Source organism: Kluyveromyces marxianus, chromosome 4, assembly GCF_001417885.1.
Source record: "Kluyveromyces marxianus DMKU3-1042 DNA, complete genome, chromosome 4".
Classification (NCBI taxonomy): domain Eukaryota; kingdom Fungi; phylum Ascomycota; class Saccharomycetes; order Saccharomycetales; family Saccharomycetaceae; genus Kluyveromyces; species Kluyveromyces marxianus.
The window spans coordinates 144425-168152 of record NC_036028.1 but is presented as its reverse complement, the minus strand read 5'-3'; the positions used below and the strand labels follow the sequence as shown (position 1 = coordinate 168152).

At 42.1% G+C, this 23728-nt stretch overlaps 9 protein-coding genes across 10 annotated transcripts; 6 read left to right on the top strand and 3 right to left on the bottom strand.

Annotated features, from left to right (window-relative positions):
- Nucleotides 1-457: 457 nt before the first annotated feature.
- On the bottom strand, nucleotides 458-1072 carry RPL15B (60S ribosomal protein eL15; the record flags this gene model as incomplete). The annotated part of the gene is made up of 1 exon (XM_022819357.1): nucleotides 458-1072. One exon carries the CDS (start codon nucleotides 1070-1072, stop codon nucleotides 458-460), a length of 615 nt encoding a protein of 204 aa, XP_022675931.1.
- A 2165-nt stretch (nucleotides 1073-3237) lies between these two features.
- Nucleotides 3238-4457, top strand: KLMA_40078 (the record flags this gene model as incomplete). 2 transcript variants are annotated; one of them, XM_022819355.1, is made up of 2 exons in its annotated part: nucleotides 3361-3841; nucleotides 4051-4457. In XM_022819355.1, 2 exons carry the CDS (start codon nucleotides 3361-3363, stop codon nucleotides 4455-4457), a joined length of 888 nt encoding a protein of 295 aa, XP_022675929.1. The 2 variants fall into 2 exon arrangements, with proteins under 2 accessions (XP_022675930.1, XP_022675929.1); XM_022819356.1 differs by lacking the exon at nucleotides 4051-4457 and having other exon boundaries at nucleotides 3238-3849.
- Nucleotides 4458-4993: 536 nt separating this feature from the next.
- KLMA_40077 (uncharacterized protein) lies at nucleotides 4994-8014 on the top strand (the record flags this gene model as incomplete). Its single annotated transcript, XM_022819354.1, has 1 exon — nucleotides 4994-8014. The coding sequence occupies one exon, from the start codon at nucleotides 4994-4996 to the stop codon at nucleotides 8012-8014; it is 3021 nt and encodes a 1006-aa protein (XP_022675928.1).
- An 805-nt stretch (nucleotides 8015-8819) lies between these two features.
- On the top strand, nucleotides 8820-11396 carry STO1 (Sto1p; the record flags this gene model as incomplete). The annotated part of the gene is made up of 1 exon (XM_022819353.1): nucleotides 8820-11396. One exon carries the CDS (start codon nucleotides 8820-8822, stop codon nucleotides 11394-11396), a length of 2577 nt encoding a protein of 858 aa, XP_022675927.1.
- Nucleotides 11397-11670: 274 nt separating this feature from the next.
- On the bottom strand, nucleotides 11671-12648 carry DLT1 (Dlt1p; the record flags this gene model as incomplete). The annotated part of the gene is made up of 1 exon (XM_022819352.1): nucleotides 11671-12648. One exon carries the CDS (start codon nucleotides 12646-12648, stop codon nucleotides 11671-11673), a length of 978 nt encoding a protein of 325 aa, XP_022675926.1.
- Nucleotides 12649-13167: 519 nt separating this feature from the next.
- Nucleotides 13168-16563, top strand: RAD5 (DNA helicase RAD5; the record flags this gene model as incomplete). Its single annotated transcript, XM_022819350.1, has 1 exon — nucleotides 13168-16563. One exon carries the CDS (start codon nucleotides 13168-13170, stop codon nucleotides 16561-16563), a length of 3396 nt encoding a protein of 1131 aa, XP_022675925.1.
- Nucleotides 16564-16624: 61 nt separating this feature from the next.
- Nucleotides 16625-17599, bottom strand: SAS2 (histone acetyltransferase; the record flags this gene model as incomplete). Its single annotated transcript, XM_022819349.1, has 1 exon — nucleotides 16625-17599. One exon carries the CDS (start codon nucleotides 17597-17599, stop codon nucleotides 16625-16627), a length of 975 nt encoding a protein of 324 aa, XP_022675924.1.
- Nucleotides 17600-17934: 335 nt separating this feature from the next.
- Nucleotides 17935-21729, top strand: ECM16 (ATP-dependent RNA helicase ECM16; the record flags this gene model as incomplete). The annotated part of the gene is made up of 1 exon (XM_022819348.1): nucleotides 17935-21729. The coding sequence occupies one exon, from the start codon at nucleotides 17935-17937 to the stop codon at nucleotides 21727-21729; it is 3795 nt and encodes a 1264-aa protein (XP_022675923.1).
- Nucleotides 21730-22085: 356 nt separating this feature from the next.
- RSC58 (Rsc58p) lies at nucleotides 22086-23567 on the top strand (the record flags this gene model as incomplete). The annotated part of the gene is made up of 1 exon (XM_022819347.1): nucleotides 22086-23567. The coding sequence occupies one exon, from the start codon at nucleotides 22086-22088 to the stop codon at nucleotides 23565-23567; it is 1482 nt and encodes a 493-aa protein (XP_022675922.1).
- Nucleotides 23568-23728: the final 161 nt, after the last annotated feature.

The following is a 23728-nucleotide window of genomic DNA, read 5'->3' as shown; positions in this document are numbered from 1 at the left end:
CTGGTGCCCATTGGGGCGCCATTGGGGCTCTATTGGGGCTCTATTGGAGGAGGTATGTGTTGGACCACTCTGGTGGCGGCACTGTGTAAAGTTTGTAGGAATTAGCGGCTTGTAATTTAGCGTTTTTTTTTTGTAATTAATATAGCGGAGTCCGAAGTCAGAATACATACAAAGGACACTTACACACACATATACAAGTCAGAAGTTTGGGATCTGGGAGGCAAAAATTATGGGTTGTTGGACATGGCAACCGAGAGTGGAACTGCTATTAAAAAAAGGAGGTACATGGCTCGTGTATTGACTGGCTCTTGACTCTGCTATGTAGTATAGTATAGTATAGTTTTACAAACATGATATATGTATGCATGTGCGCTGGAACACACCAGTTAGAACCCCCTGTGCTAAACAAGATAGAGAAAAGAAAATGGATTGATGGTGATTATCGAGTTTAGTGAGATTATTTTCTGTATCTCCATAGAGACAAGGTGTTTTGTCTCTTCCAGGTCTTTCTTCTACCGGCTTGGGTGTTGTGGAACTTGTGACCCTTGTTGATACCTCTGGACTTCTTACCAGTGGCAGTCAAACCTCTAGCTTCACGGTGCTTGTGGACTGGGTTACAGATCCAGTTGTACTTAGCATCTCTTCTGATGGCCTTGTGAGATGGATCAACCAAGATGACTTCAAAGTACTTGTAGGTGGAGTCCTGGTTAACCCAGTAGGAGTTTAGGACTCTCAAGTTAGCAGCTCTTCTACCGACTCTTTCTTCAGCAGTAGCTCTCAAGGATCTTTGGTACTTCAATTGGTTAACACCTTGGTTGGTTGGCTTACCGTAAGTAGCACCCTTGGACACAGGTCTCTTTCTGTTACCACGTCTAACTCTGACACGGTAGATGACGAAACCTTGCTTGGCCTTGTAACCCAATCTTCTAGCCTTGTCTGGTCTAGATGGTCTGGAAGCGCGGTGGATGACGTTCTTTTGTCTGTATTCCCAGACTCTGACTCTTTGCAAGAATCTCAAGACATCAGATTGCTTCTTTCTTTGCAATTCTTCCAAATACTTGTAGGCACCCATTGTAGCTGTGTGTAGAACTGTTGGTTGATGGGGATTTTAGGACGAAGAAAGGCTTTTTAAAATGCGAGGTAGTGAAAGTATCAGAAAGTTTCTGGGAATAGCGATGAGCTTAAGAGTGGAAAGTATTTATATTGTGCGTCGTCGTCGAGTGAAAAAAAAATTTGTTTTTTTTTTTTCAAAATTTTTCACTCGGCCAGTGCGCGGTCACTCTGGACGAGAGATCTTCCTATCATCCTGGACGAGGGAAATGTATATCACCCTGGACGAAGGATCTTCCTATCACCCTGGACGAGTGAGAGAAATTTGACTCACGTGACACGCGAATGTCGCATAGAAATCTAAAACATGTTTACATTTTTGATTTTCTTCCGGCCGGCCGCGCCTGCGCGCTCGCGCCGCGCGCCGCATCCATTGTTTTCCCGAGTTTCCCAAAACGGAACACCTGTGGCGCCACGCTAGACCAGCCCGCACCACAATTCCAGACTGGTCTTCAGAGATCCAGGCCCCGTAAATCAGCGGGGCCAGAAGCATGTGCAAAAGAAACGTCCGAACGCCCTGCACACATTGCACGGCGGCTCACTATGTCTCTGCCCCTATCCACTATCCATTACGTCATGGCACATCCATTGTTGCATCAACAAGCATTCTGGAACGTCGAGCGTTCTGTGTGTCCTGTGTATCCTGTGTGATTCCTCTATGTTTACCGGCGTATGCCAAGTCATGTATGTACCACCACCGTCTTTTTGACGTAATACGCTTTGAAACAGGCCTTGTTGAATGTAACGGCATAACGGTATATAAGAAAGTACAAGCCAGGATACTGATTCCAAAAGGATTTGGATTTGTGATTGGGATTTGGGATTCGGATTCGAATCCGAATTATATACTCCTCCCCCCTCCCAACAAAGTAAAGTAAAGTAAAGGCACAAGACACACACCATGTCCCTCTCAACGTTCATCAAGGTGGACGATCCGGTGAAATCGGCCAGCGTCAGCTATGCGTTCTCGCACGGCGCCAACTCGCCATCCAACTCCATTCTCTCGCTGGACGAGTCCCAGATCATCAATCTCAGCGCATCCACCTTCTCTGCAAAACCCACACACTCGGTGGTGCTAGCCCCATCATCAGTTTCAGGTTCAGATGCAGTTTCAGGCTCAGCTGATGCCTCCATCGTCCCCAGTTCGAACCCCAACGGAACCTCTCTTCCCTCTTCCCTCATAACAGACACTACGACGTCTCTGGCATCTGCCGCTGCCGCCTCGTCGGTTACCCTCACATCAACCGCAACCGCCGCCTCCTCCTCCAAGAACTCATCTGCATCTGGATCCAAGAACTCCTCATCCACATCCAAGAACGGCGCCGCCGCTGGCGCCGTCGCCGGCCCATGGAAGCCCGCATTCGCATTCTCGCTGCTGTGTCTCGTCCCGGCCGCAGCAGCACTCATATAGTTTGGTGTAGCCATAGCTTAGCCTAGCGTATCTAGTTCAAACATGAAACACGAATAATACATACACAAGTCCTACTTTATCACGTGACGCAATCCGCCAAAAACCAAAATCTATACAATACCCTTTTGTATTTAAATTTCCCTATGCGGTCGTCCAAGGGCACCCCGCGGAATTAGAAATCCGCGAATTAGGCACGCGCACTGGAAATCGCAACGAAAAAAAAAAAAACGATCGCAAAAATTCGCGGCGAGGCGCGGCGCGGCGCCGCCTCCAATTTTTTTTTTAAGTTGTTTTTTTTTTTTTCGCTCTTTATTTTTAGCGTTTTAGCGTTTGCTCCCCCCTCTGTGCAATTTTTTCGCAGCCCAGCGCGCATTACCCGTTTGGGCCAGAACGGGACTTAAGTAATCACCCAGCTTGGCTCTTCGAGAAGCCTTCTTGTCTTCCCAGTGCCAAGCAATGACATGAATCTCTCTCTGTTTTTTGGTGTTTTACATTAGAAATTTCACATTTTTCGTGCTATATTTAGTTGAAACAGGGCTTGTCAGGGCTTGTCAGGGCCTAGCGGGGCCTGCTGGATCAGCGCAAATGTGTGGAATGAAAGAGCATGGCAGGTGCCTAATTGAACCAAGCAACATGGGTATTTTCAGTTCCAGATCTGGAATATATCTGATTTCTATTTCTGGGTGGATACATAGTGGACACAAATTGTATATAAGATGAGCATCAATTCGACATTGGAACATCTCATCGCTTCCATTTGTTCACATTACAAATATATTATTTCACTACAAGAACACCATTCTACAAGTCAATCAACCAACTACAACTACAATATTACAATGTCTCACTCTATTAGTCTAGTCGAAGCTGCTGTCGTCCAAGCATCCTCTGTTTCTGCCTCTGCTGCCTCCGGTCTAGGTATGGTCGGTAACGGTGGTACCGGTTCCGTCGACACCTCTGTTTCCACCGGTGTCGTTTCCTCTGTTGCTGCTTCTGGTTCTGCTTCTGCTGAAGGTTCCAGCAAGGGTGCTCACAGCTCTGCCCACAGCTCCGGTTCTAGTGCCTCTTCTGGTAAGACCGGTTCTTCTGGCGAGTCTGGTGCTACTTCTGGCGCATCTGGTGCTACTTCCGGTGCTGGTGCCACTTCTGGCTCCAGTGCTGCCACTGGAAGTGCCGCTGGTACTGCCTCCTCCACCAAGGGCAAGAGCAAGGCCTCTACTTCCTCCAATGCTGCCCCAGGTATGGTCGCTAACCCAGTCAACTCCAAGTACGGTATTCTATTGGGTTTGATGATGGCTGGTTCTTTCATCCTAGGCGCTGGTATTTAAACAAAAAAAATCTCAACAAGAATGGGCTCAATTGGCTAGCCCCATTCCGGCCCCATGCATTATATTTCGGTCTGTACATTATCTCATCTCATCTCATCATTATCTACTATTAGATATATAAAACGTATATTAAAGTGAAAAAAAAAAAAAAATACTATTACTATGTGAAATACTACTACTGCTACTTGTCAGTTTAACAAGTGTACAAGTGTGTGTCCCAACCCAACCCAATGGCCAGCTTTTTCGTCGCATTGTGGGAGAGCATCTTCCAGCCCGGCACTTCGCCCCAGCTGATCGTCGCTACGCACGTATCCTTCGCACTCTTGCTCTGCGTTCTTGGTTCCCAGATCTACCTCACCAAAAACATCCATTTCATCGCATTGGCCGTCATAGCTGCGCTATTATGGGTCACCGTCACATGGTTCATCTATGAGCTCAACAGAGTCAAGTTGCAGAGCAACGAGGACATCGCTCGTGCCCAGGAGAAGACCGGTTCTGGCTCAGACTCGGCATCTGACAAAAAGTTGTCGTCATCCTCCACTTCTCACAAGCCCACAGCTGACTCTAACTCCCCGAAACCTCGCAAAACCAAGTCCAGGAGAGCTTGAACTCGAACTCGAACTTGAAAGTATGTGTACGACTATTTCCCGGGGGAGGCCCCATGTATATCTCCATCTATATATAGACTCATCTCCCCTATAATATAATACTATAAACGCAAAGAAAGACAAAATAAAAACCCATCCAAAACACACTGTCATGCTGACACGCTGACACACGCATGCCCTGACAAAGCATAGGCGTTCTGGCCCCTCCTAGTTCCCTCCTAAACACCACCTTTCTCCCTCAGATCTTCGCTTCGCTTCGCTTCTTATAGATTTCAGCTCAAAGATTTCATCAAGAAAGAAAGAAAAAAATTGGAATTCATCATATATACACATTCTTCAACAATTCACTTCATTTTGTAAAGTAAAATGTATAGAATACGGGTTGTTCTTGTTGGTTCTAGTCTAGTAACATACCCTTGCAGCTCCTGGTGATTAAGTGAAGAGACGGTTGCTAGCCCAGTTAAGAACAGTTGAATTCTCGGCCGGTTGTTTTTGAAATAGAAGTAGAATAAAACAGAATTTAATTATAAGAAATTATGGACGCTGGTTTGGCAGCAGCAAGACAGCAGCAGCAGCAACGGCCTGGCGCAGGGGTTTCTGCTATGGCCCAGCGGAGAAATGAGCTGCTACACAGTGATATCGGTAACATTGACATAACAAAGGAAAACCCTATAAAGAAGGAAAACGTTCAGCCTCCTGTTCCGGTGCAGCAACAGTACCAGCAACAATACCAGTACCAGTACCCACAGCAGCAGCAACAGCAGCAGCAACAGTATCAGCAGTACCCGGGCCAATATATTCCCCAGGGTCCTCCAGTGTCTGGTGGTGGTGGTAAATATGGGATGGATAACGAGCGGAAATCTTCGATGATGTCTACGTCTTCAACAAGCTTTTCGAACTTCTTTAAAGGGAAGAACAAGAAGAATAAACGGAACAGCCGTAGCCAGGAGGCATTTGACGATCGAGATGATGATGGTGCAGATGTGGTTCTGCCGGAAAACAATGGTTCTTTTCTTACGTTCAATGATATATCTTCCATGAGAAACAATGGAGGGCACGCATATGGATATGGCGGTCACATGGACGACACCTCGCCCATCATACCTACTCTGGTGACTTCTGGCGGGAATGCGTCGTCTATGAACAATGTGGAGTATAGGAAACATATGGTGAACCAGAAGAAGATGGCGCTGAACTCATTGGCCAAGCAGCAGGCTCCTCCGGGAGTTCCCGGTGGGCCCAGAGCGATGTCTCTTCAGACGTACCACCAACGGCCGATGGTAAGGCCTGGACCAGGTGCAGGACCTGGACCTGGACCCAGGGGTCCTCCAGGTGGGATGCCTAGGGGACCTCCAGGGCCTGGTGGAGCCGCCAGGGTCGGAAGTATGCCCATGCCTAATGGAAGCAGGTTGAACTCTTTGCAAGGCGGAGGCGCACCACCGCCTCGTATGATGGGTCGTCCCGGCCCGGGCCCTGGATACAACAACAACAACTCACCACATTATCAATACCCTCAGGGGCCCCAGGGGCCCGGAATGGGTCCTGGACCTGGTCCAGATCCAAGAACCATGTCCTTGACTACAGATAGACGGCCAATGGGCCCCATGGGTTCCATGGGACCCATGGGACATCCAAACGGTTATGGTCCGCTACCACCTCCACAAGGTGGTCCCAGGAATGGTTTCGGCCCGCGCGCTCAAAGAGGCCCTCCACAATCCGGTCCAAGGGCTATGTCACTACAATCCCAATCAGTCCCTCGTCCCTTCTACAGCGCACCAACTGCATCTCAGGATAATGTCCTAAACCGGAAACAAGTGCCGCCTCCAGTTGCTGCTGCTGCTAGACCTTTGGCACCTCCACAACAACTCCCTTCAAACACCAACGGTAAAGGTACCTCGAACTCGTCCTCAGGCTCGTATGCAAGCACTAACAGCGTTATCTCGGGCAGAGTCTCGGAAAATAGCTCACCAACAACACCATCGAACGCATCATCTGAGGAACAAAACCAAATTCCAACCCTCCCAAGATCTCCTCTCAAGTACGAATTGCATGCATCGGTTGCTGATGATGACGTCTCTGGTTCGCATGCATACCAAAATCGTGCGTTGCACAGTTTCAACGAGGACGAAGAAGACGAGGATCAACAGACGTTTATCGCTAAAAAAGACCTCTCGCAAGCTGAAACTCCCCGCAATGCTTCAGATGCAGATTCTTTGATCAAACTGAACATCCTGACGTTGAGCAAACCTGCAAGACAGGTCATGGATCTCGACGACCAGAATGGGCCAAACAGACACGAACACGAACACGAATACGAACACGCGACGCAACTGGAAACACCACTTTCGGAAACAAAGAGTAATCATTCAGAAACGTCTAATTATAATATAAACCTGAAACCCTCATCGGCGTTGGTTGAAGGTGTTCATACGGACGCAGACTCCTTATTCCAATTTGAAAAGGTTGAACATGACCCGCCAGCACACACTCGGATCGCTAGTGAGAACCCATACAATGACATTGAAAGTGAAATAAACGGTGAAATTCAAGATATTGGTGGTGGAGCGACTGCCTCAATGGGAAGGGTGGCTACTTCGAAAAGTGGCAGCAGTGATTTCGTTGATAATACCTCCGAATTCGATAAAAGTTCAAGAAGGTCCAGCAGCAACTTCCAAAAGGCTAAAAATTTCCTGCTAAAAATCAAGGGCAATAAGGGCCACGAACGCAAAACATCCGCAATTATCCCTGCATCGAGCCGGAGCTCCATTATTCTAGATGACGCCAGCCTCACCAATGACACGTTCAAGGCAAAAACTTCGTCAGCATCAAGCGATAAGCGCAGAAGGTCGTATCACTCTTTGTTCTCTTCCTCGTCGCTATCAGCAGGTAACCCCGTTGAAAAGGAGAACAATGTTACCACCAGCGCAGCTGCGGCTGCGGCTGCGGCTGCCATGGAAAGACCTACAAGATCCTCCAGGTCTAGCACTTCAATGCAACTGCGGAAGTCCTTGATCATTAGCGAAAGCACCCAGATCCAAGAAGAACCTGAAGAAGAATCACCATCACAACAATCCCTACAGGGCGCAGTCCCATATACCCCATCCTATGCATCAGTGGCCGATCCAAAACAGCGTGTTCTAATCACACCAGAGCATATCAACCTTTTGAAACAAAACTCTTCGCTAATCCAAGAACTACAACTAGTATCTACCGAATTGGCAGAGTCCATTGCAAGAGAAACAAGACTAGAAAGCGAACTCGAATCCAGAAGAAACCTGGCTGAACCAGAATCCCCCTCCGGACTCTCCTTCATCGACTTCGAAACAGAACTAAGGAAAAAATCATCAAAAATCGTCGAGCTAATACAACAGCTTAACGAAGAAAGACTAAAACGTTTCATCGCAGAAGAACAAAACTTGCTCTACCAACACGGAATCAAGCCAGCTCCAGCAGAATTGTCTCTAAAAATCACAGAACTAAAAATGCAACTCGATTCAAAGGACCAGCAGCTCCAGTCATTACAAACACAACTACAAGACCTTACGTTCACATCTTGAAGAAAGCATGCATAATCCCACTCAAAACTAAAACCCTATATATGTATAAAAGAAATTATTTTTTTCAAATCTAAACACACATCCCGAGAGGCCTGCATACATAGTATATCATAATATAGATATAGATATTGTCATGAATGAATTCATTCCTCTTCCTCCGTCTACTCTTCCTTCCCGTCGTTCGTGGCTTTATAAATCTTGCCAAACTCGAATTTGATGAACTAAAATAAAGAAAAAAATGAAAACATAATAAATCTTCAACACTTATTTACAGTACAAAGCTTTACCATTTCAAGAGTGAAATTTAGTAAACAGATTCACTTAAAAAGCCAACCAGCCGACAAGAGGTAATGCCTAAAAGAAGTTTTGGTATGTTTTTGGTTACAGCAACATTTTGTGCGCTTTTCTAATAGTGCAAGATGGGGTTTTTTTTTTTGGAAGTTTCCCTTTGGCCAACGACAATGACGAAAGTGACGGAAAAGATGTCTAATAATTGACGAAGTGCCACTAAAACAAGCTATTGGAGTTGTATTTGATAATATATGGTAGAAGTTTAAGCCACAAAATTGGAAAACAGCTATGGTTAATTTGCAATTATTTGTTTTGTGGTATATATAGATAGATAGATGTGCTATGGTATGGGTATGGGCACATTCTTTCGGGAAATTGAAGCAGTTTAGCAGTAGAAGGGGAACTTCATTGAGAAACTAGATATTAGGACGCATTTTACTAACAGTTTACAAATATTATCTGTATAACTCGCACTTGTGGAATACGAGTGAAGTTATCAAGAGAGAGAGAGAGTATGATTCTATTAGATTACGAAGAAGAGAGTGGGTACCGTGAGTTTAGACCTCACTATCCTAAGAGGCAAAGATTGCCTCCGGTAGTTCTGCTATGTAAGGATATGATGCCTGATATCAGAACCATGGGGGAATCTGCGAAGGCATTCCCTGAGGATATCAAATTTTTGAGTGAAGCTATTGTTCATGAGTTTGGTAACGATGAATATTTCAACAATGCGCTTTTGAAGACTTTCCGTGCGGTTGTGTTGGAACAGCCTCATAAGCAACCTGGTATTGCGCTTCTTATCATGGTGCTAAACTCTTTTAAGCCTGAGATTGGTAAAAGCGTACTAAACTACTTCTTTGACCAGTTACAGGAACTAATGAATTCGAGCCACGATGCGAGCTATGAGACTCAATCGCACGACACGGGCCCATGGAACAAGGCCAAACTGATCTTGAGACTGTTATCCATCATGTCGCCAATGATTTCGCCAGATGACTTGATTGGGTTGTACAAGAAATTCTTTGAGTTTGCCATCGAATTGAACAATGCGTCTGACGCGAAGAGATCGCCTTTGTCCGAGGCTATTTACACCAACACTTTGTTGAACGTGCCATATTTGTTCTATTTCAGCTCCGAACATCAAGAGACTCTAAAGGGTATGGTTGAAGAGTTGCTTGCGTCTGTGGAAAGTGACTACCACATCAAAGATACCGATTTGGAATTGTTGAAGCCTTACAACAAGAACTCTCCATACGAGCCAGTCCACTGGGTTAAAGCTATTCTATCCAATGTGAAAAATGCGTTGGCAAATGATATGCAACAGGTACGCGATTTGTTCCTGAATTACGATTCTTTGTTGGCCAAACAGGAAACGGTTCATTCTTTTAACGAACCGCTAAATCTTCCAACGCTAGAACAAATTGCAGAGTTTGCAGGGCTTGACAAGGGTTTCGGCTCAGTGGACAGTCTATGGAAAACTCCAAGATACTCTTTTGAAGTATATTTGCCAAACAGTGTTGGCCCTTTCGCCACTGTGATACCAATTACCACATATGCCGGTATGCTATTCCAAGATATTCTTATTGATATTATCGAAAGCATGGAGTTCAACAGAATTGAAGTTGCTAGACAATTGGTTACCATTGACCTTTTCTTCAAGTCAGGAATCTTCACTGAACCAGGTCTCTCTGTAGCGCAATTGCTGGAACAGTTTGAAGAAAACCCAACTGCAAGCACGTTCAAGATTGAAGATTTGGCTGTCGGTGCTATTTTAGAGTTGACATTTAAGCTACCTACCGTTTCTCAATCTTTCGCTTACTTTTACTCCTTGTTGGTGGAGATTTGTAAAAACTCGCCAAAGGCAATTGCTCCTGTATTTGGTAGGGCATTCAGATTCTTTTACAACAACTTGGACAAACTAGATTTTGAGTTAAAGGCTAGATTCTTGGACTGGTTCTCAATTCAAATGAGTAACTTCAACTTCTCTTGGAAATGGAATGAATGGGAAAACGACTCGATCCAATGGGGTCAAACTACAACTTACAATCCAAGAATGATCTTCATTAAGAACTTGATTAGAAAGGAGCTAAGATTGACTTCCAACTCTGCAGATGTTGAAGAAAGTGTCACAGATGAATTCCAAAAATACATGAACCCATCCTTTATCACTAGAGACAATTTAATCAACTACTACGCATCCCTTTTCAAAGATGAATTTGTGTTGGATGAATCTGACCTACGCAACAACGAGTTGTACTTCAGATCGCCATCCTTCCCATTCCACGAAGATGTAACAAGACTACTTGACTTCTTCCACAAGCAACCAGATACCAGAACAGTGGGAGAATTGGAGGACATATTAAAGGACATAACTGAATCTAACAGCGCAATCATCCAAGACGTGAACAGATTTGCTGTTACCTTATTGATTCAAACCGTTGTCTTTTGCGGTAGCAGATCTTTATCGCATGCGAATAAGTATATTGACGATTCCAAGAAAGAACTTGCAGCTGTGCTAGACCAACTCGAAGTATCGCAAGAGATCAAGGACCAATGGATATGTGAAGCTGTTGTTAGATATTGGGATAGTAACTCTCAAACGGGTTATTTGATCTTAGATTCGTTCAGATACAATGGACTAGTTTCCAACAAGGCTGTTTTGAACTTTTCTTTGACTGAGCAATACGGTGTGAACATGAGTCTTGTTGACTCTACCTCTATCGAATCGATCTTTAGACTACTAAACGAAATGGCTGTGACAGAAGATAAGAATGTTGAATTGTTTGAGTACGTTTTCAACAGGCTAGTTGCGGCTGCCAATACCGTTGTTGGTGAAATTGGTACTGCTGATCCTATTGTGGCACCAGATTTAGAGTCAGAAATCCAAACAACAGAACAAGAATTACCATTGCTAGATCTTGCATGGAAATACGAAGGGATAATGTCCTTCCTAAAGAGTATATTGAGAAAGTATGCTGATGAATACTCTGTTCTGACTGAACAATTTATTGGCAACGCTATGCAAAGTATAACTCATGAGCCAACCAAGCAACAGTTGAGCAGATATATCTCTGAAGTTTCTCAATTATAAGTTTTGTTAGTAAATCCATTATTATTATGATATTTGGAACGCTTCGCGTTGAGAGGAGGGGAGCAGGCGGGAGGCTCATTTTGTTTATTCCTACTGTATTATTAGTACCGAAAAGATATATATATATATATATATATATATTATATGTCGAGTTAGATTAAGCTTTTAAAATTACTATTATTTTAGTGTCGATGATATTAATATAAAGAATGCAAAAAAAGTCCAAGTTTATATATATATATATATATATATATATATATTAGTTTCTATCTAGTTATCTATGAATAACGGTGTCAAATGTGTCAGTCCTTGTTAATATGCTGTGGTATCTCTGATAGTCTTCCAAATTTTCCGATGGTTCATCCGACTCATCAAAGTAGTAATTGATGTTGGACGAAGGTACGCCCAGATGCGATTGGCGTGTTGTGGTTGGCATGACTCCATTTGAAGGGTATGGCCGGAGGTACCCTATTGACATATCTGATCCTCTTCTCGAGAAAGAGTTGGAGTCGTATTCACTTCTATCGTGAAGGAAACGAGAAACCCGTTCGTCTGTCTTCAAGGGCCTTAGACTGTTAGAAAGATCAGAAATGTACGAATAAAGGGTGATGAACTTGATAAACTCATCACGTTCAATAGGCTCCCCACTGAACCTGAACTTATCATATAGCTGGAGTAAGTGGTTCAGGTGTTTCCACTCTGATTTATTTTCCTTCTCCGATAAACTGACCAACGCTTTCCGAAACGTGATACTGAGATCTTTGTCATTCGTAAAAGTAGTGAGCAACGCACCATCAAACCTAAACCTATCCGAAATAAACTTCAACACATCATGGTACTTCAGATTAGGAGGAAATAAGTCACTTTCATTCGGCTCCATGCCAGCATGCAACACAGGTTCCTTCGGTACCTTGAACTTTTCCGTAAGTTCTCCCGCCCTTTTCATCGTCTTGATCACGTACTCTCGAGAATCCTTATGAGGCATATCCCGAGTCGTAACAGGAATATATGCCTTCGGTATATCCTGTAACGCTCGCCTGAATATAAGAATCCTCGCTATGCTGATCGATATCACAAATATTACCAGTGCAACCGCAGCACCAACAACAATAAACGTATTTATCGCATTATTATTCGAAGATGTCGCCTGTTCGGCACAGTCAATCGGTATAACAATAGAAAAACTAATAAATAAAAGCACAAATATCGTCTGAGTGGTACGATACCATATTCTATACCAACTCTTAACCATTCCAAAACATAGTGCAACAGAACAAAGACAAACTAAACAATAAAATTTCCTAACACTTCTAATTCGCTAAAACGAATCAACTAAACTCCCTAATAGATTATCCTAAATTTCTCCACTCAACTGGTTCATCTATCTCTCGATCGACCCTCTCTAATGCCTCCTAATCTTCCTCTTTCCAACATCAAACCTTTCAACCTTCTAGATGTCTATGAGCTTTCATCCTATTTATTCATTTTTTTCTTTTTCAAATGTTGGAAACTCTTAACTACTTGTTTCGCTTCTGTTTCGTCCCTGTTTCTGCCGCCCATTCTATTTCTAAGAGAGAAAATGAGACATTTTGAGGGTCATTGATTGAAATCACGTGATATGTATATCGAAAGGACCTCATCGCGTCATTACATCGGTTTATAGAGCAAGTACATCATCATCATCTCTTGTCATCTCATCGCGTTGTATAAAAAAGGTTAAAGGTGTTGTTGAGAGGGCAAGGGACGGTGACAGGTAATTGCGGCGATAGTGATGACACAGGAACAAAAGATGGAGAAGCCCAGGTTTTTCAAAGACGAAGAGGAACCGATATTGCCTGGGAAAGATGATCAAGAAGATCAAGAAGGTCAATCGAGATCGCTTTTTGTTCAAGATGAGGATGATGAGGATGATGAGAAAGAGAGATTTTGCTCGTGTTTACAGGATTTGGTGGGGGAGAATTCCGTGTCAGCTTCTCAACTTCTTTCGCTGTGGCAGAAATACGGTAGAGTTGAGAATGGCATTAGCATAGCAGCAAACAAGTATTTTGAGGAGATGGAGGCGAGTGAACGGAGTAAAAATAATGATGGGAGTGGTGATTCTGTGCCTATTGTTATTGATCTTTCTGATGAGGATGACGATGGCGATGATGAACTGTCGGTTGTTTCTTCATCGCAGGTTGTTTCTAGCAAGAGGACGAGTTCTCAGGCAGGTTTTTACTCTAGTGAAAAGGATGCGCGAATGAAGGAAGATACACAAGCGGAATGGGTGAGGTATGTTGGGACTATTTATACGACTGGATTTGCTACACGGCCAACTGTGAAGCCGGTTCCTGTTGGATCACATCTTGGGTTCAAAAAAACTGTACCGAAAACGCTTCCCTTGGTGAGCAAGTCGTCTAGTTCTCAACACTGCTCGCATTTGGTTCGTTTGATGGACTTGGCTCAGAACAGGGAGCTTGGGAGGATACCCGAAGAGATTGCACGAATTGTGTATCCGTTGCTGGACTACCGTTCGGAAATCCGGCTTGAGCCATACCTACTGGATAACAATGGGAAACGGTTTAGTGTTGGGGACGATATATACATAAGAATTGAGTGCTATTTGACGTCTAACATTTTCACAAAGGCTGAGGAAGGTGCTGCTAGCATCAGGTCATCCCTGAGTAATCGTACTATGGATGTGAGTCAGCTACATCGCTCGGAGGCGATCATGGCGTTGTTTGACGCAATTAATATCAAGCCAGTATACGGCGACACTTCCAAGAGAGAGATAGAATCGATAGAAACGCAACCAAAAGAGCTTCCTGATTCTGAGAGTGATGGCTCGGGTTTTTCTGCTACTCAATTTCAGGAAGAGGCTATGAACATTAATCAACTTAAATCATTCTACAGAATAACGCAGTCTGCAGATTCATTGCAGAAACTACCAGAAACTACCCCTGATGACACGGTCTTCAACTTTCAGTTAAGGAGATATCAAAAGCAAAGTTTATCTTGGATGCTTAAAAGGGAGTATGAGTATAAGCATTTGTCTAAGGAAGCTGCTGAAATGTCCATTGATGGTAACAGTATGAACCCACTGTGGAAAAAATTCAGTTGGCCTGATAATCGAATAAGCAAACACAATGATGATGATGAAGAAGGAGAGAAATTCTTCTATGCGAATTTGTATACGGGTGAATTTTCTACTGTAAAGCCAGTGATAAAAGCTATGGTCAACGGTGGCATATTAGCAGACGAAATGGGATTGGGGAAGACAATTTCGGCTCTAGCTCTAATTTGCACAGCAAGCTATGATGAGGAGTATAGTACTAAATTAGCAACTACCAAAAGTCTCTCCATCAAGGACGTGGCGACTAAAGAAGCCTCTCCAACCTTCTTTTCTCAACAAACTGGTAAATTGAGCCTGTCACAACAAAAAAATGGAAACTATGCATACAAAACAACATTAATTATTGTCCCAATGTCATTATTGAACCAATGGCAAACGGAATTTGAAAAGGCCAATAATGATTCATCGAAACGATGTGAAATATATTATGGAAGCAATATCAAAGACATCAAGTCATACGTTCTTGGCCCAAACCCGCCATCTGTAATAATTACCACCTACGGTGTTATTCAAAGTGAGTACGGTAGAGGGCGTGATAGTTCAAATATCTTCGATGTTGTTTTCTTCAGAATAATACTTGATGAGGGTCATACAATAAGAAATAGAATGACAAGGACTTCAAAAGCAGTAATAGCACTTAGAAGTTCTAGAAAATGGATTCTTACAGGCACGCCAATCATCAACAGGCTAAACGATCTCTTTTCACTAGTGCAGTTTTTGAACTTGGAACCATGGTCGCATATAAACTATTGGAATCGTTATATCTCGGTGCCTTTCGAAAAAGGGAAATATGAGCAGGCATTTGACGTGATAAACGCTGTATTGGAGCCTGTCCTTCTAAGAAGAACCAAAAATATGAAGGATATTGATGGTGAACCTCTAGTGTCACTACCACCGAAAGAAGTGGTCGTTGAGAAATTTGATCTCTCGCCGGTGGAAAACAGGGTTTACCAATCACTCTTAAAGGATGCAGAAAATTCGGTTAAAGAAGGTTTAGCTAAAGGTGACTTATTGAAAAATTACACGAATATTTTGGTTCACATTTTAAGGCTCAGACAAGTTTGCTGTCATTTAGACTTGGTCAAAGAAGCTCCAAAGGAAGAAAATGATGAAGGTGACCTTGAAAATTTGGATGAAACTTCAACTCCAAATATAACAGCTATGTTGGCCTTGGAAAAGGACAGTACTTCGAACAAGAGAATGTCCAGTGAAAAGTTAACAAGGCTAAATAACGCATTCAACGAAAATCACAAAGCTACCACATCTACACCGGACTTTGAATGTGCTATTTGTACGACTGAATCAATTCAACCCATATCTGCTATTTCGGTTACTGAATGTCTCCATACATTTTGTGAACAATGTTTAGCAGAATATATTGACTTCCAACACAACAAGAAACTGCCCATTAATTGTCCTTATTGCAGAGAACCAATATCGGATACTTCAATATTGAAGTTAAGTGAGCCTATAGATACCAAGAAGGGATATGAATTGGTGCCTTTTGAATCACATTTCCAATCAACCAAAATCAAAGCTTTGCTAAAGCATCTTAAACAAATTCAAGAAACTTGCCCCGGTGAGCAAGTCATTGTATTCTCGCAATTCTCTTCGTTCTTGGATATACTCGAAAGAGAATTGGGGTCTCATTTGCCCAAAGATCAAGTAAAAATCTATAAATTTGATGGACGCTTAGATATGAAGGAAAGAACCAGACTATTGGAACAATTCCATACAAAAGATCTAAGTTGCATTAAGCTCTTACTTCTATCATTGAAAGCAGGAGGAGTCGGTTTAAACTTAACATGCGCCTCTAGGGCCTTTATGATGGATCCCTGGTGGTCTCCTGGGATGGAGGATCAAGCTATTGACAGAATCCATCGTATAGGGCAGCAGAAGACTGTCAAAGTAGTCCGGTTTATTGTAAACAATAGTGTAGAAGAGAAAATGCTAAGAATTCAAGAAAGGAAGAGACTAATTGGTGATGTTGTAGATGGTGATGAGGAGCAAAGAAGGAAGAAAAGGGTTGAAGAAATCCAAATGTTGTTCCAATAAAACTAAATAAAACTAGATAAAATTTATATATACGTACATTAGTTGAATTCTAATTCATTCATTAATCATCAAATAATACATATTCGTTTTCAATCATAAAACCTTGTGAGACTTTGTTACTCCTAGCCCATGATCTGATGACATTAAGGTTAATTTCATCACCACGCAAGCATTTTAAGTACTTTAAAGCCTGGATAACATCTCTTATTCTGAACCCTGTAACTTCTGAAATCTCTCTAATAGTAATGTATGCAGCATCTCTTAATTCACCTTCGGTCAACTGCCATACTATGCTAAACGACCAGAATTTGAGATATCCAATTAAACCAAAGGGCGATAGCGGTAGCTCTGGTCCAGAAATTATATTTTGGCGTCGAGATAATAAGTAGGAAAACTCTATGAGGAGGGTTCCCAATTTTTTCCGTTGGTAAGGTGGGAAAACCAGGATGCACGCAAGATTGTTCTCCTGGTATGAATACAAATCTTTTGAGAAGAAGGCCATCGGTACCGTACTGTTGGTAGCGTACACAATGTAAAACTCAAATTGCTTCACCTTGAAATACACCGACTTGTTGTCGAGAAACAATTTCGTGAAAAGGCAGAGACATTGACAAAAGTTCTCATGTTTAGATCCCTTAACTCGCCGTATCGTGTATTGAGGGCTTCGATAATATATTTTACCAGGTGGGTGGTTCTTGTAAGTGCAACATTTCTCATGCATAACCAATTCCTGTTCGATATCAGTGTATCTGAAGCAGTACTCACATACGTATAATGTTTCGAGCCAGTACTCTGAATTATCGGTCTCATTCTGCCCAATATGTCCATTTTGACTCCCGGGTAAAGAGCCTTCCTCATTCAATTCCTTGAATCCCAACGTACGTTTGTCCTTTCCAAAGTATACATTGCTCCCATACCACGTACTGAACCGTTTGTTCAATCCAAATTGAACATATTGTATATTACGCTTGTCAAGGATCCCATAAACCTCCTCTACAGCCTCTGATCTACGCCGTTTCTCAGGTGTAGATCCCATCCATCAAATTGTTCCGTCCAATCCCTCCTTGATACCGCTAAATACTAGCAATATCCAACCAAAATAACCTTCACTTTCTCTTCTTCTTCTTCTTCTTGCTTACTATACTAATCATCATTCAATCATCAAAACGTTCAAAGCGACGTTTTTTTTCTTTTTAATGCTGAAAAAGCTTTAAAGCTCATCGCATCTCATCTCATCTCATCGCATCTCATCAACAAAAACAATAATAAGGCAGCTTTGGTATAGTCTTGAGGATAATATAGGGCTCTTATAGTTGATTTATATGGCAAGGAAGGGTGATTGTCGTTCTAGTAGTTATTAGAGGGTGAAATATGGGTACTTATAGGAAGAGATGGAATGAAAAGGCGCGTGCTGGGCAGATGTCCAAGTTGAAAGAGTTGAAAAGGGTAAGAAATAAGCAGTTTACCCGAGCAGCAGCAGCGGATTCTGATTCTGAGAATGATTCTGGTTCAGATAATGATGATTCTGGTTCAGATTTAGAGTCAAAGAAGGTGCCTGAGGACACAAATGTTGCGGTTTTGAAGCCTCTTACTGAGGAAGAGAAGCTAGAGAAGAAGCGTAAGTTGGAAGAGTTATTCACTCCTAAGGAGACTAAGATTTCGCGGACAAAAAAGAAGAGATTGGAGAAGTTTATCGAGCATCAATTGAAGAGAGAAGAAAAAAAGGTTTTGATTGAGAAGCTTCAGGATTACAAAATAGATACCTCTCTTTTGACGAGTTCTAAGAACCTTGGTCACGGACGGAAAACGAAGAGACAAGAGATAGAGGAGGCTTTGAAGCTTGAAAAGCAGGGATTGGCAGATGAAAAGACCAAGGAGATTCTATATGATGAGGTAGAGGTGAAAGATTGGTATGCTGACCATCCTGATAGTGCTGGCGAGTCAGATCGTGAGGAGGAGGACGACGAGTTTTCGGAAGTAAAATCGGGTGGATTCGTTGATAACAGACCTAGTAAATTCGGCGGTTCTGGTTTCGGTTTCGGTTTTGCTAATGCGAAGGTTGTTACTAAGAAGACGCCAAAGAAGAAGTACAACTGGAGACAAAAAGTGGAGCAAGAAGAGCGTAAGAGACGAAAACAGGATGATGATCAGGACTTCTCTTCCAGTGAGGATGAGGATGAGGATGAGGAAAGCGAAAATGAAGACTCTGTAGATGTATCATCAGAAAATAATGAATCATCAAGCGGTGATGAAGAACAAGAGGAATCTGACGAAGAAGAGGAAGAAGAGGAATCAAAAACCACAGTTGCTGAGGAATTCAAACAATGGGCTAACCAGGAGATTAAAAAACTTGAAGGAAGAGACGTAGAAGCAGTAATGCCAAAATTGGACATCAAAGTCGAGAGGACTGAAAGAATAGAGGATATGGATGATGGTTTACAAGGTGATAACTTCAATGTCGATGAGAATCTAAAACGTAAAGCATTTTATGTGAAAGTTCAGAGGTCTGATGAGGTTCAGCTAGTTAGAACCGCACTTCCAGTTTTCGCTGAAGAGTATAGAATTATGGAAGCTATTAACCATAATGATGTAGTTATCATTTGTGGTGAAACAGGTTCTGGTAAAACTACACAAGTACCGCAGTTCTTGTATGAGTCCGGTTATGGTAATTCCTCATCTGCTGACACTCCTGGCATGATAGGTATTACTCAACCCAGAAGAGTTGCTGCGGTTTCCATGGCTAACCGTGTTTCTAATGAAATGGGTGATCATGGTGAATATGTTGGATACCAGATTCGTTTTGACTCTTCCACCAAACAGGACACCAGAATGAAATTCATGACTGATGGTGTTCTTTTAAGAGAAATGATGAACGATTTCAAACTTACGAAATATTCTTCAATTATCATTGATGAAGCTCATGAACGGAATATTAACACAGATATCCTAATTGGTATGTTAAGTCGATGTGTTAGACTACGTGCAAAAGAACATGCTCAGGATCCAGTCAAAAACAAAAAGTTAAAGCTAATTATCATGTCCGCTACTTTAAGGGTTTCGGACTTCAGTGAAAATCCAGCATTATTCCCTACACCACCACCAGTGTTAAAGGTTGATGCAAGACAATATCCAGTGGCAGTTCACTTTAACCGTAAAACTAAATTCGATTATGCCGAAGAAGCATTCAGAAAGACCTGTAAAATCCATCAAAGATTGCCTCCTGGGGCTATCCTAGTGTTTATGACTGGTCAGCAGGAAATTACCCACATGGTTAAAAGGTTGCGTAAAGAATTCCCATTCCCCAAGAGACAAAGCTTAATTCAAAAAGACAATATTCCAACAGTGAGAGTAGATGCAGCAACTGCAGATGTTGAAGCTGAAGATGTTGATTTCAGTGTCGCGGTCAAAGAGGAGATGCAGTTTGAAGAAGACTTGCCCTCGGATGAAGAAGGTTCAGACGCGGAAGAGGAAGAGGAAGGTTTCGAAGAAACTTTGGAAGAAGGACAAACCGATAGAGACCCATTATATGTTCTTCCATTGTATTCTTTGCTACCTACTAAAGAACAGATGAAGGTTTTCAGAGATCCTCCGCCAGGTTCTAGATTGTGTGTTGTTGCTACTAACGTTGCAGAAACATCTTTGACAATCCCTGGTGTTAGATATGTCGTGGACTGTGGTAGGTCTAAAGAACGTAAATTTGACGAGACTACTGGTGTTCAAAGTTTCGAAATTGACTGGATCAGTAAGGCATCTGCAGACCAAAGAAGTGGTAGAGCTGGTCGTACAGGTCCTGGTCACTGTTATCGCTTGTACTCTTCTGCTGTTTATGAAAGAGATTTTGAGCAGTTCTCAAAACCTGAAATTTTGCGTATGCCTGTTGAGAGTATTGTTCTTCAGATGAAGAGTATGGCAATTCATAACATCATTAACTTCCCATTTCCAACTCCTCCAGATCCATCTGCACTAGCCAAGGCGCAAAAGCTTTTGCAGTATCTAGGTGCACTAGACAACAACGAAAGAATAACTGAGGACGGTAGAGCTATGAGTTTATTCCCATTGAGTCCAAGATTTGCCAAGATGCTTCTAGTTGGTAATGAAAACGACTGTCTAAAGTACGTCGTCACAATTGTCAGTGCTCTATCAGTTGGTGAGCCATTCTTATCGGAACAAGAGCTTGGTATCTCTAGCTTTATCCCTGATGCTAATGCATCTAATAAGGAGAACGCAAACAAAGATGAAGATGATGATGAAGACGTGAAAAGATCCGTAGTCGAAGATCCAGTAGACCACGAGGCTGAAGAGAGAAAGAGAGCACTTCGTACTAGATACATCAAGAGTAGTATGAAGTTCAATAAGCTCGATAAGTTTAGCGATGTTTTAAGGCTCCTAAGTGCCGTCTCAGCACTTGATTACATTCCTAAGGAACAGCATTACTCTTTTATGCATAAAAATTTCTTAAGAGAAAAGACCATGGAAGAAATCCTAAAACTCAGGAAGCAAGTCATGTTTATCATAAAATCTGTCACATCAAAGGAAAGTGTTGCTGTTCAAGTCAAGGATGAAGATCTGAAGAGCTCCGTCCCTACAGAAACCCAAATAAAATTACTAAAGCAAATGATAACAGCAGGGTTTATCGATCAAGTGGCTATCCGTGCCGATCAACTTTTCCCAGAAGATGTAACGATCAACAAAAGCAACATATCGAGTATACCTTATGTGCCAGTTCTTGCTGAGAAAACTTCGGAAGTTGAGGATCTATTTGTCTACATTCACCCAAATTCTATCCTCAACCAATGCGGGGAACAACCACCAAAATACTTGGTTTTCCACTCTTTGCATATCAACAGTAACAACGAAAGAGCTAAAACAAGAATGAAAACATTGTGTGACATAAAAAGCACACCGCTAGCAAACGTAGCCAGAAAAGGCTCATTGCTCACTTACGGGAAACCGATCACGGGCCAAGGTCTAAAACCAATCGACATTTCTCCCACAGAAAGATACTGTTACGTCGTACCTAGGTTCGGCTCTCCCAACGATAGTGATATCAAAATTGGTTGGGAACTTAACCCAATTCCTGTGCATCAAGTGAAAGAGCATGGTGTATGGACGGTTAAAAAGCTTCTAACTCCAAAGGCTTTCAAAAGTCACCAAGTCAAGCATTAATACACTAAAAACCTCACTTAAAATTCACATTTAAGAATTTAATTACTTTCATAGAAACTACATATAGATTCTAACCATTTACCAACTCCGTTATATCAGTTTGCACGGTGCTGACACTCATTCAGCTTCCGTTCAGGCAAGGGCCTCAAGCTCATCACCTTTACCATGATGTGTACGATGTCACTGTGTACGGATTTGATAATTTTGAAGTTTCAAGATGTTAGGTTGGGTAGCTGTTTATCACTACTATTTACGCCAAAAAAAACAGAGTAGAATTGGATATAGACAGTTGTTTGAAATACTTGCGAAGGGTAACTTAAGCGAGAATTGCCAAATTGCTACGCAACATACCTGCGATGACGGAATCTCTAAAAGAGGAGTTTTTTGAAAACTTGGCTGCGGTACTAAGAAGTGCTTCTTCAAAATGCAGAGCTTTGGATGAAAAGTTTCCAACAGAATTCTTTGAATCGAATCCCAAGAATATCTATGAGTCCTATGTGAGTTTTTTGAGGGCTAAATTTGATGAGAACCCAGATATTAAGATAGCAGATGATATTGAGTCAATTTCAATATCTGAGAAGTTTGCGAATGGCGATTATCAAAAACACAGCGACGCTGTTTATAGAATATACCATGATATCAAGCTCGTCTGCTCTATACTGATCCATTACTACTCGCAAGGCACAAGGTCTTACCAAATGGTGGACAAATTCTACAAGTTTGCATCCGAATTGATATTGAGAGAGTGCTATAGAGTTGGTGTTCAGCTTATTAATGGTTCAGATGCAGATGCCGCCTTGGAAGAAAGTGTTTTTTCGAGGACTATATCTAATGACTTTTTAAAGATATCTCAGGTGTATCAATTGCCATACGCTGAAACGCTACAAACCGAAACGAAAGACGGTCATCTATTCAGTTCTGTAATATCGAGATCATCACTTGATAAGAGACCAAAGGAAGTTCCACACGAAGAGATGCATATAGTGAAGATTCTTCCACAAGCGTCTTCTCAGCCTGCTAACAGATTAGGGTTTGTGGCTGCTAACACATCACACATTCCAGATCCTACTATATCACCTACAGAGATCATGACATCGTTCTTACATCCAAATTGGTACCCACTACCAACGTCAAAATGGTTGGATTACGGACAGTATCAGTCTTTTGCACCAAGCATATCGGAATTCAAGTCAGTCACTGATTGCTCACGTAAGGGAGACATATGGCTAGAAAAGGTCGGATATAAGATGTGGTACGAAATGGTAACTAAAGAAAAGAAGGAAAAGGCAGCAGTGGAGGCAAAAACCGAACCAAAAGTGGAGACTAAAGAAGAGAACAACGGAGAAAAAGAAGCTAGTAATGACGCGGGCGAAACCGATGAAGAAAAGAATGCTACAACAGATGAAGAACCGGAAAATGCTAGGGAATCCTCGGAAGACGAAGTAGTAGTGATGGCGGATCAAACGAAACCAGTACAAATTAATTTGAAGAACCTCTTTGAATGGCAACCCAGTAACGAAATAACTGAGGAAGATATTGAGGCTTTTAAACAAGGTAAGCAACAACAACTTCTTTCCGAAATTTTGCTGAAATTGAAAGATCTAAAGCGTAAAAGAGTAAAACTTAATAAGATATCTAAGCCAACAAGCGAAGAGGTTTCATTATATCATAGAGCACAAAACATTTTAAGAGAAGCCATATTGCTGAAACAGGTGAAGGCTGTCCCAAAGCTTTACGAAAAGCAATTTCCAGTGCTATCGAATAACTATGCTGGTGGTATTCCTGTGGTTAAAACCATATCTACAAGGAAGAAGAAAAGTAAGAAGGCGGTTAACTAACTTAAATAAATCTGTATTTTTAAGTTTCGCTAGTTCTGTAATGTTGTAATTTTATATTTTGAGCAGATGGTGCAAGCCCTGCATAGTTTAGTTCATGTGATAATACTTATAAATTTTAAAAAGTACTTTAAAAGATGAATGTCACAATATGATCCTAAATA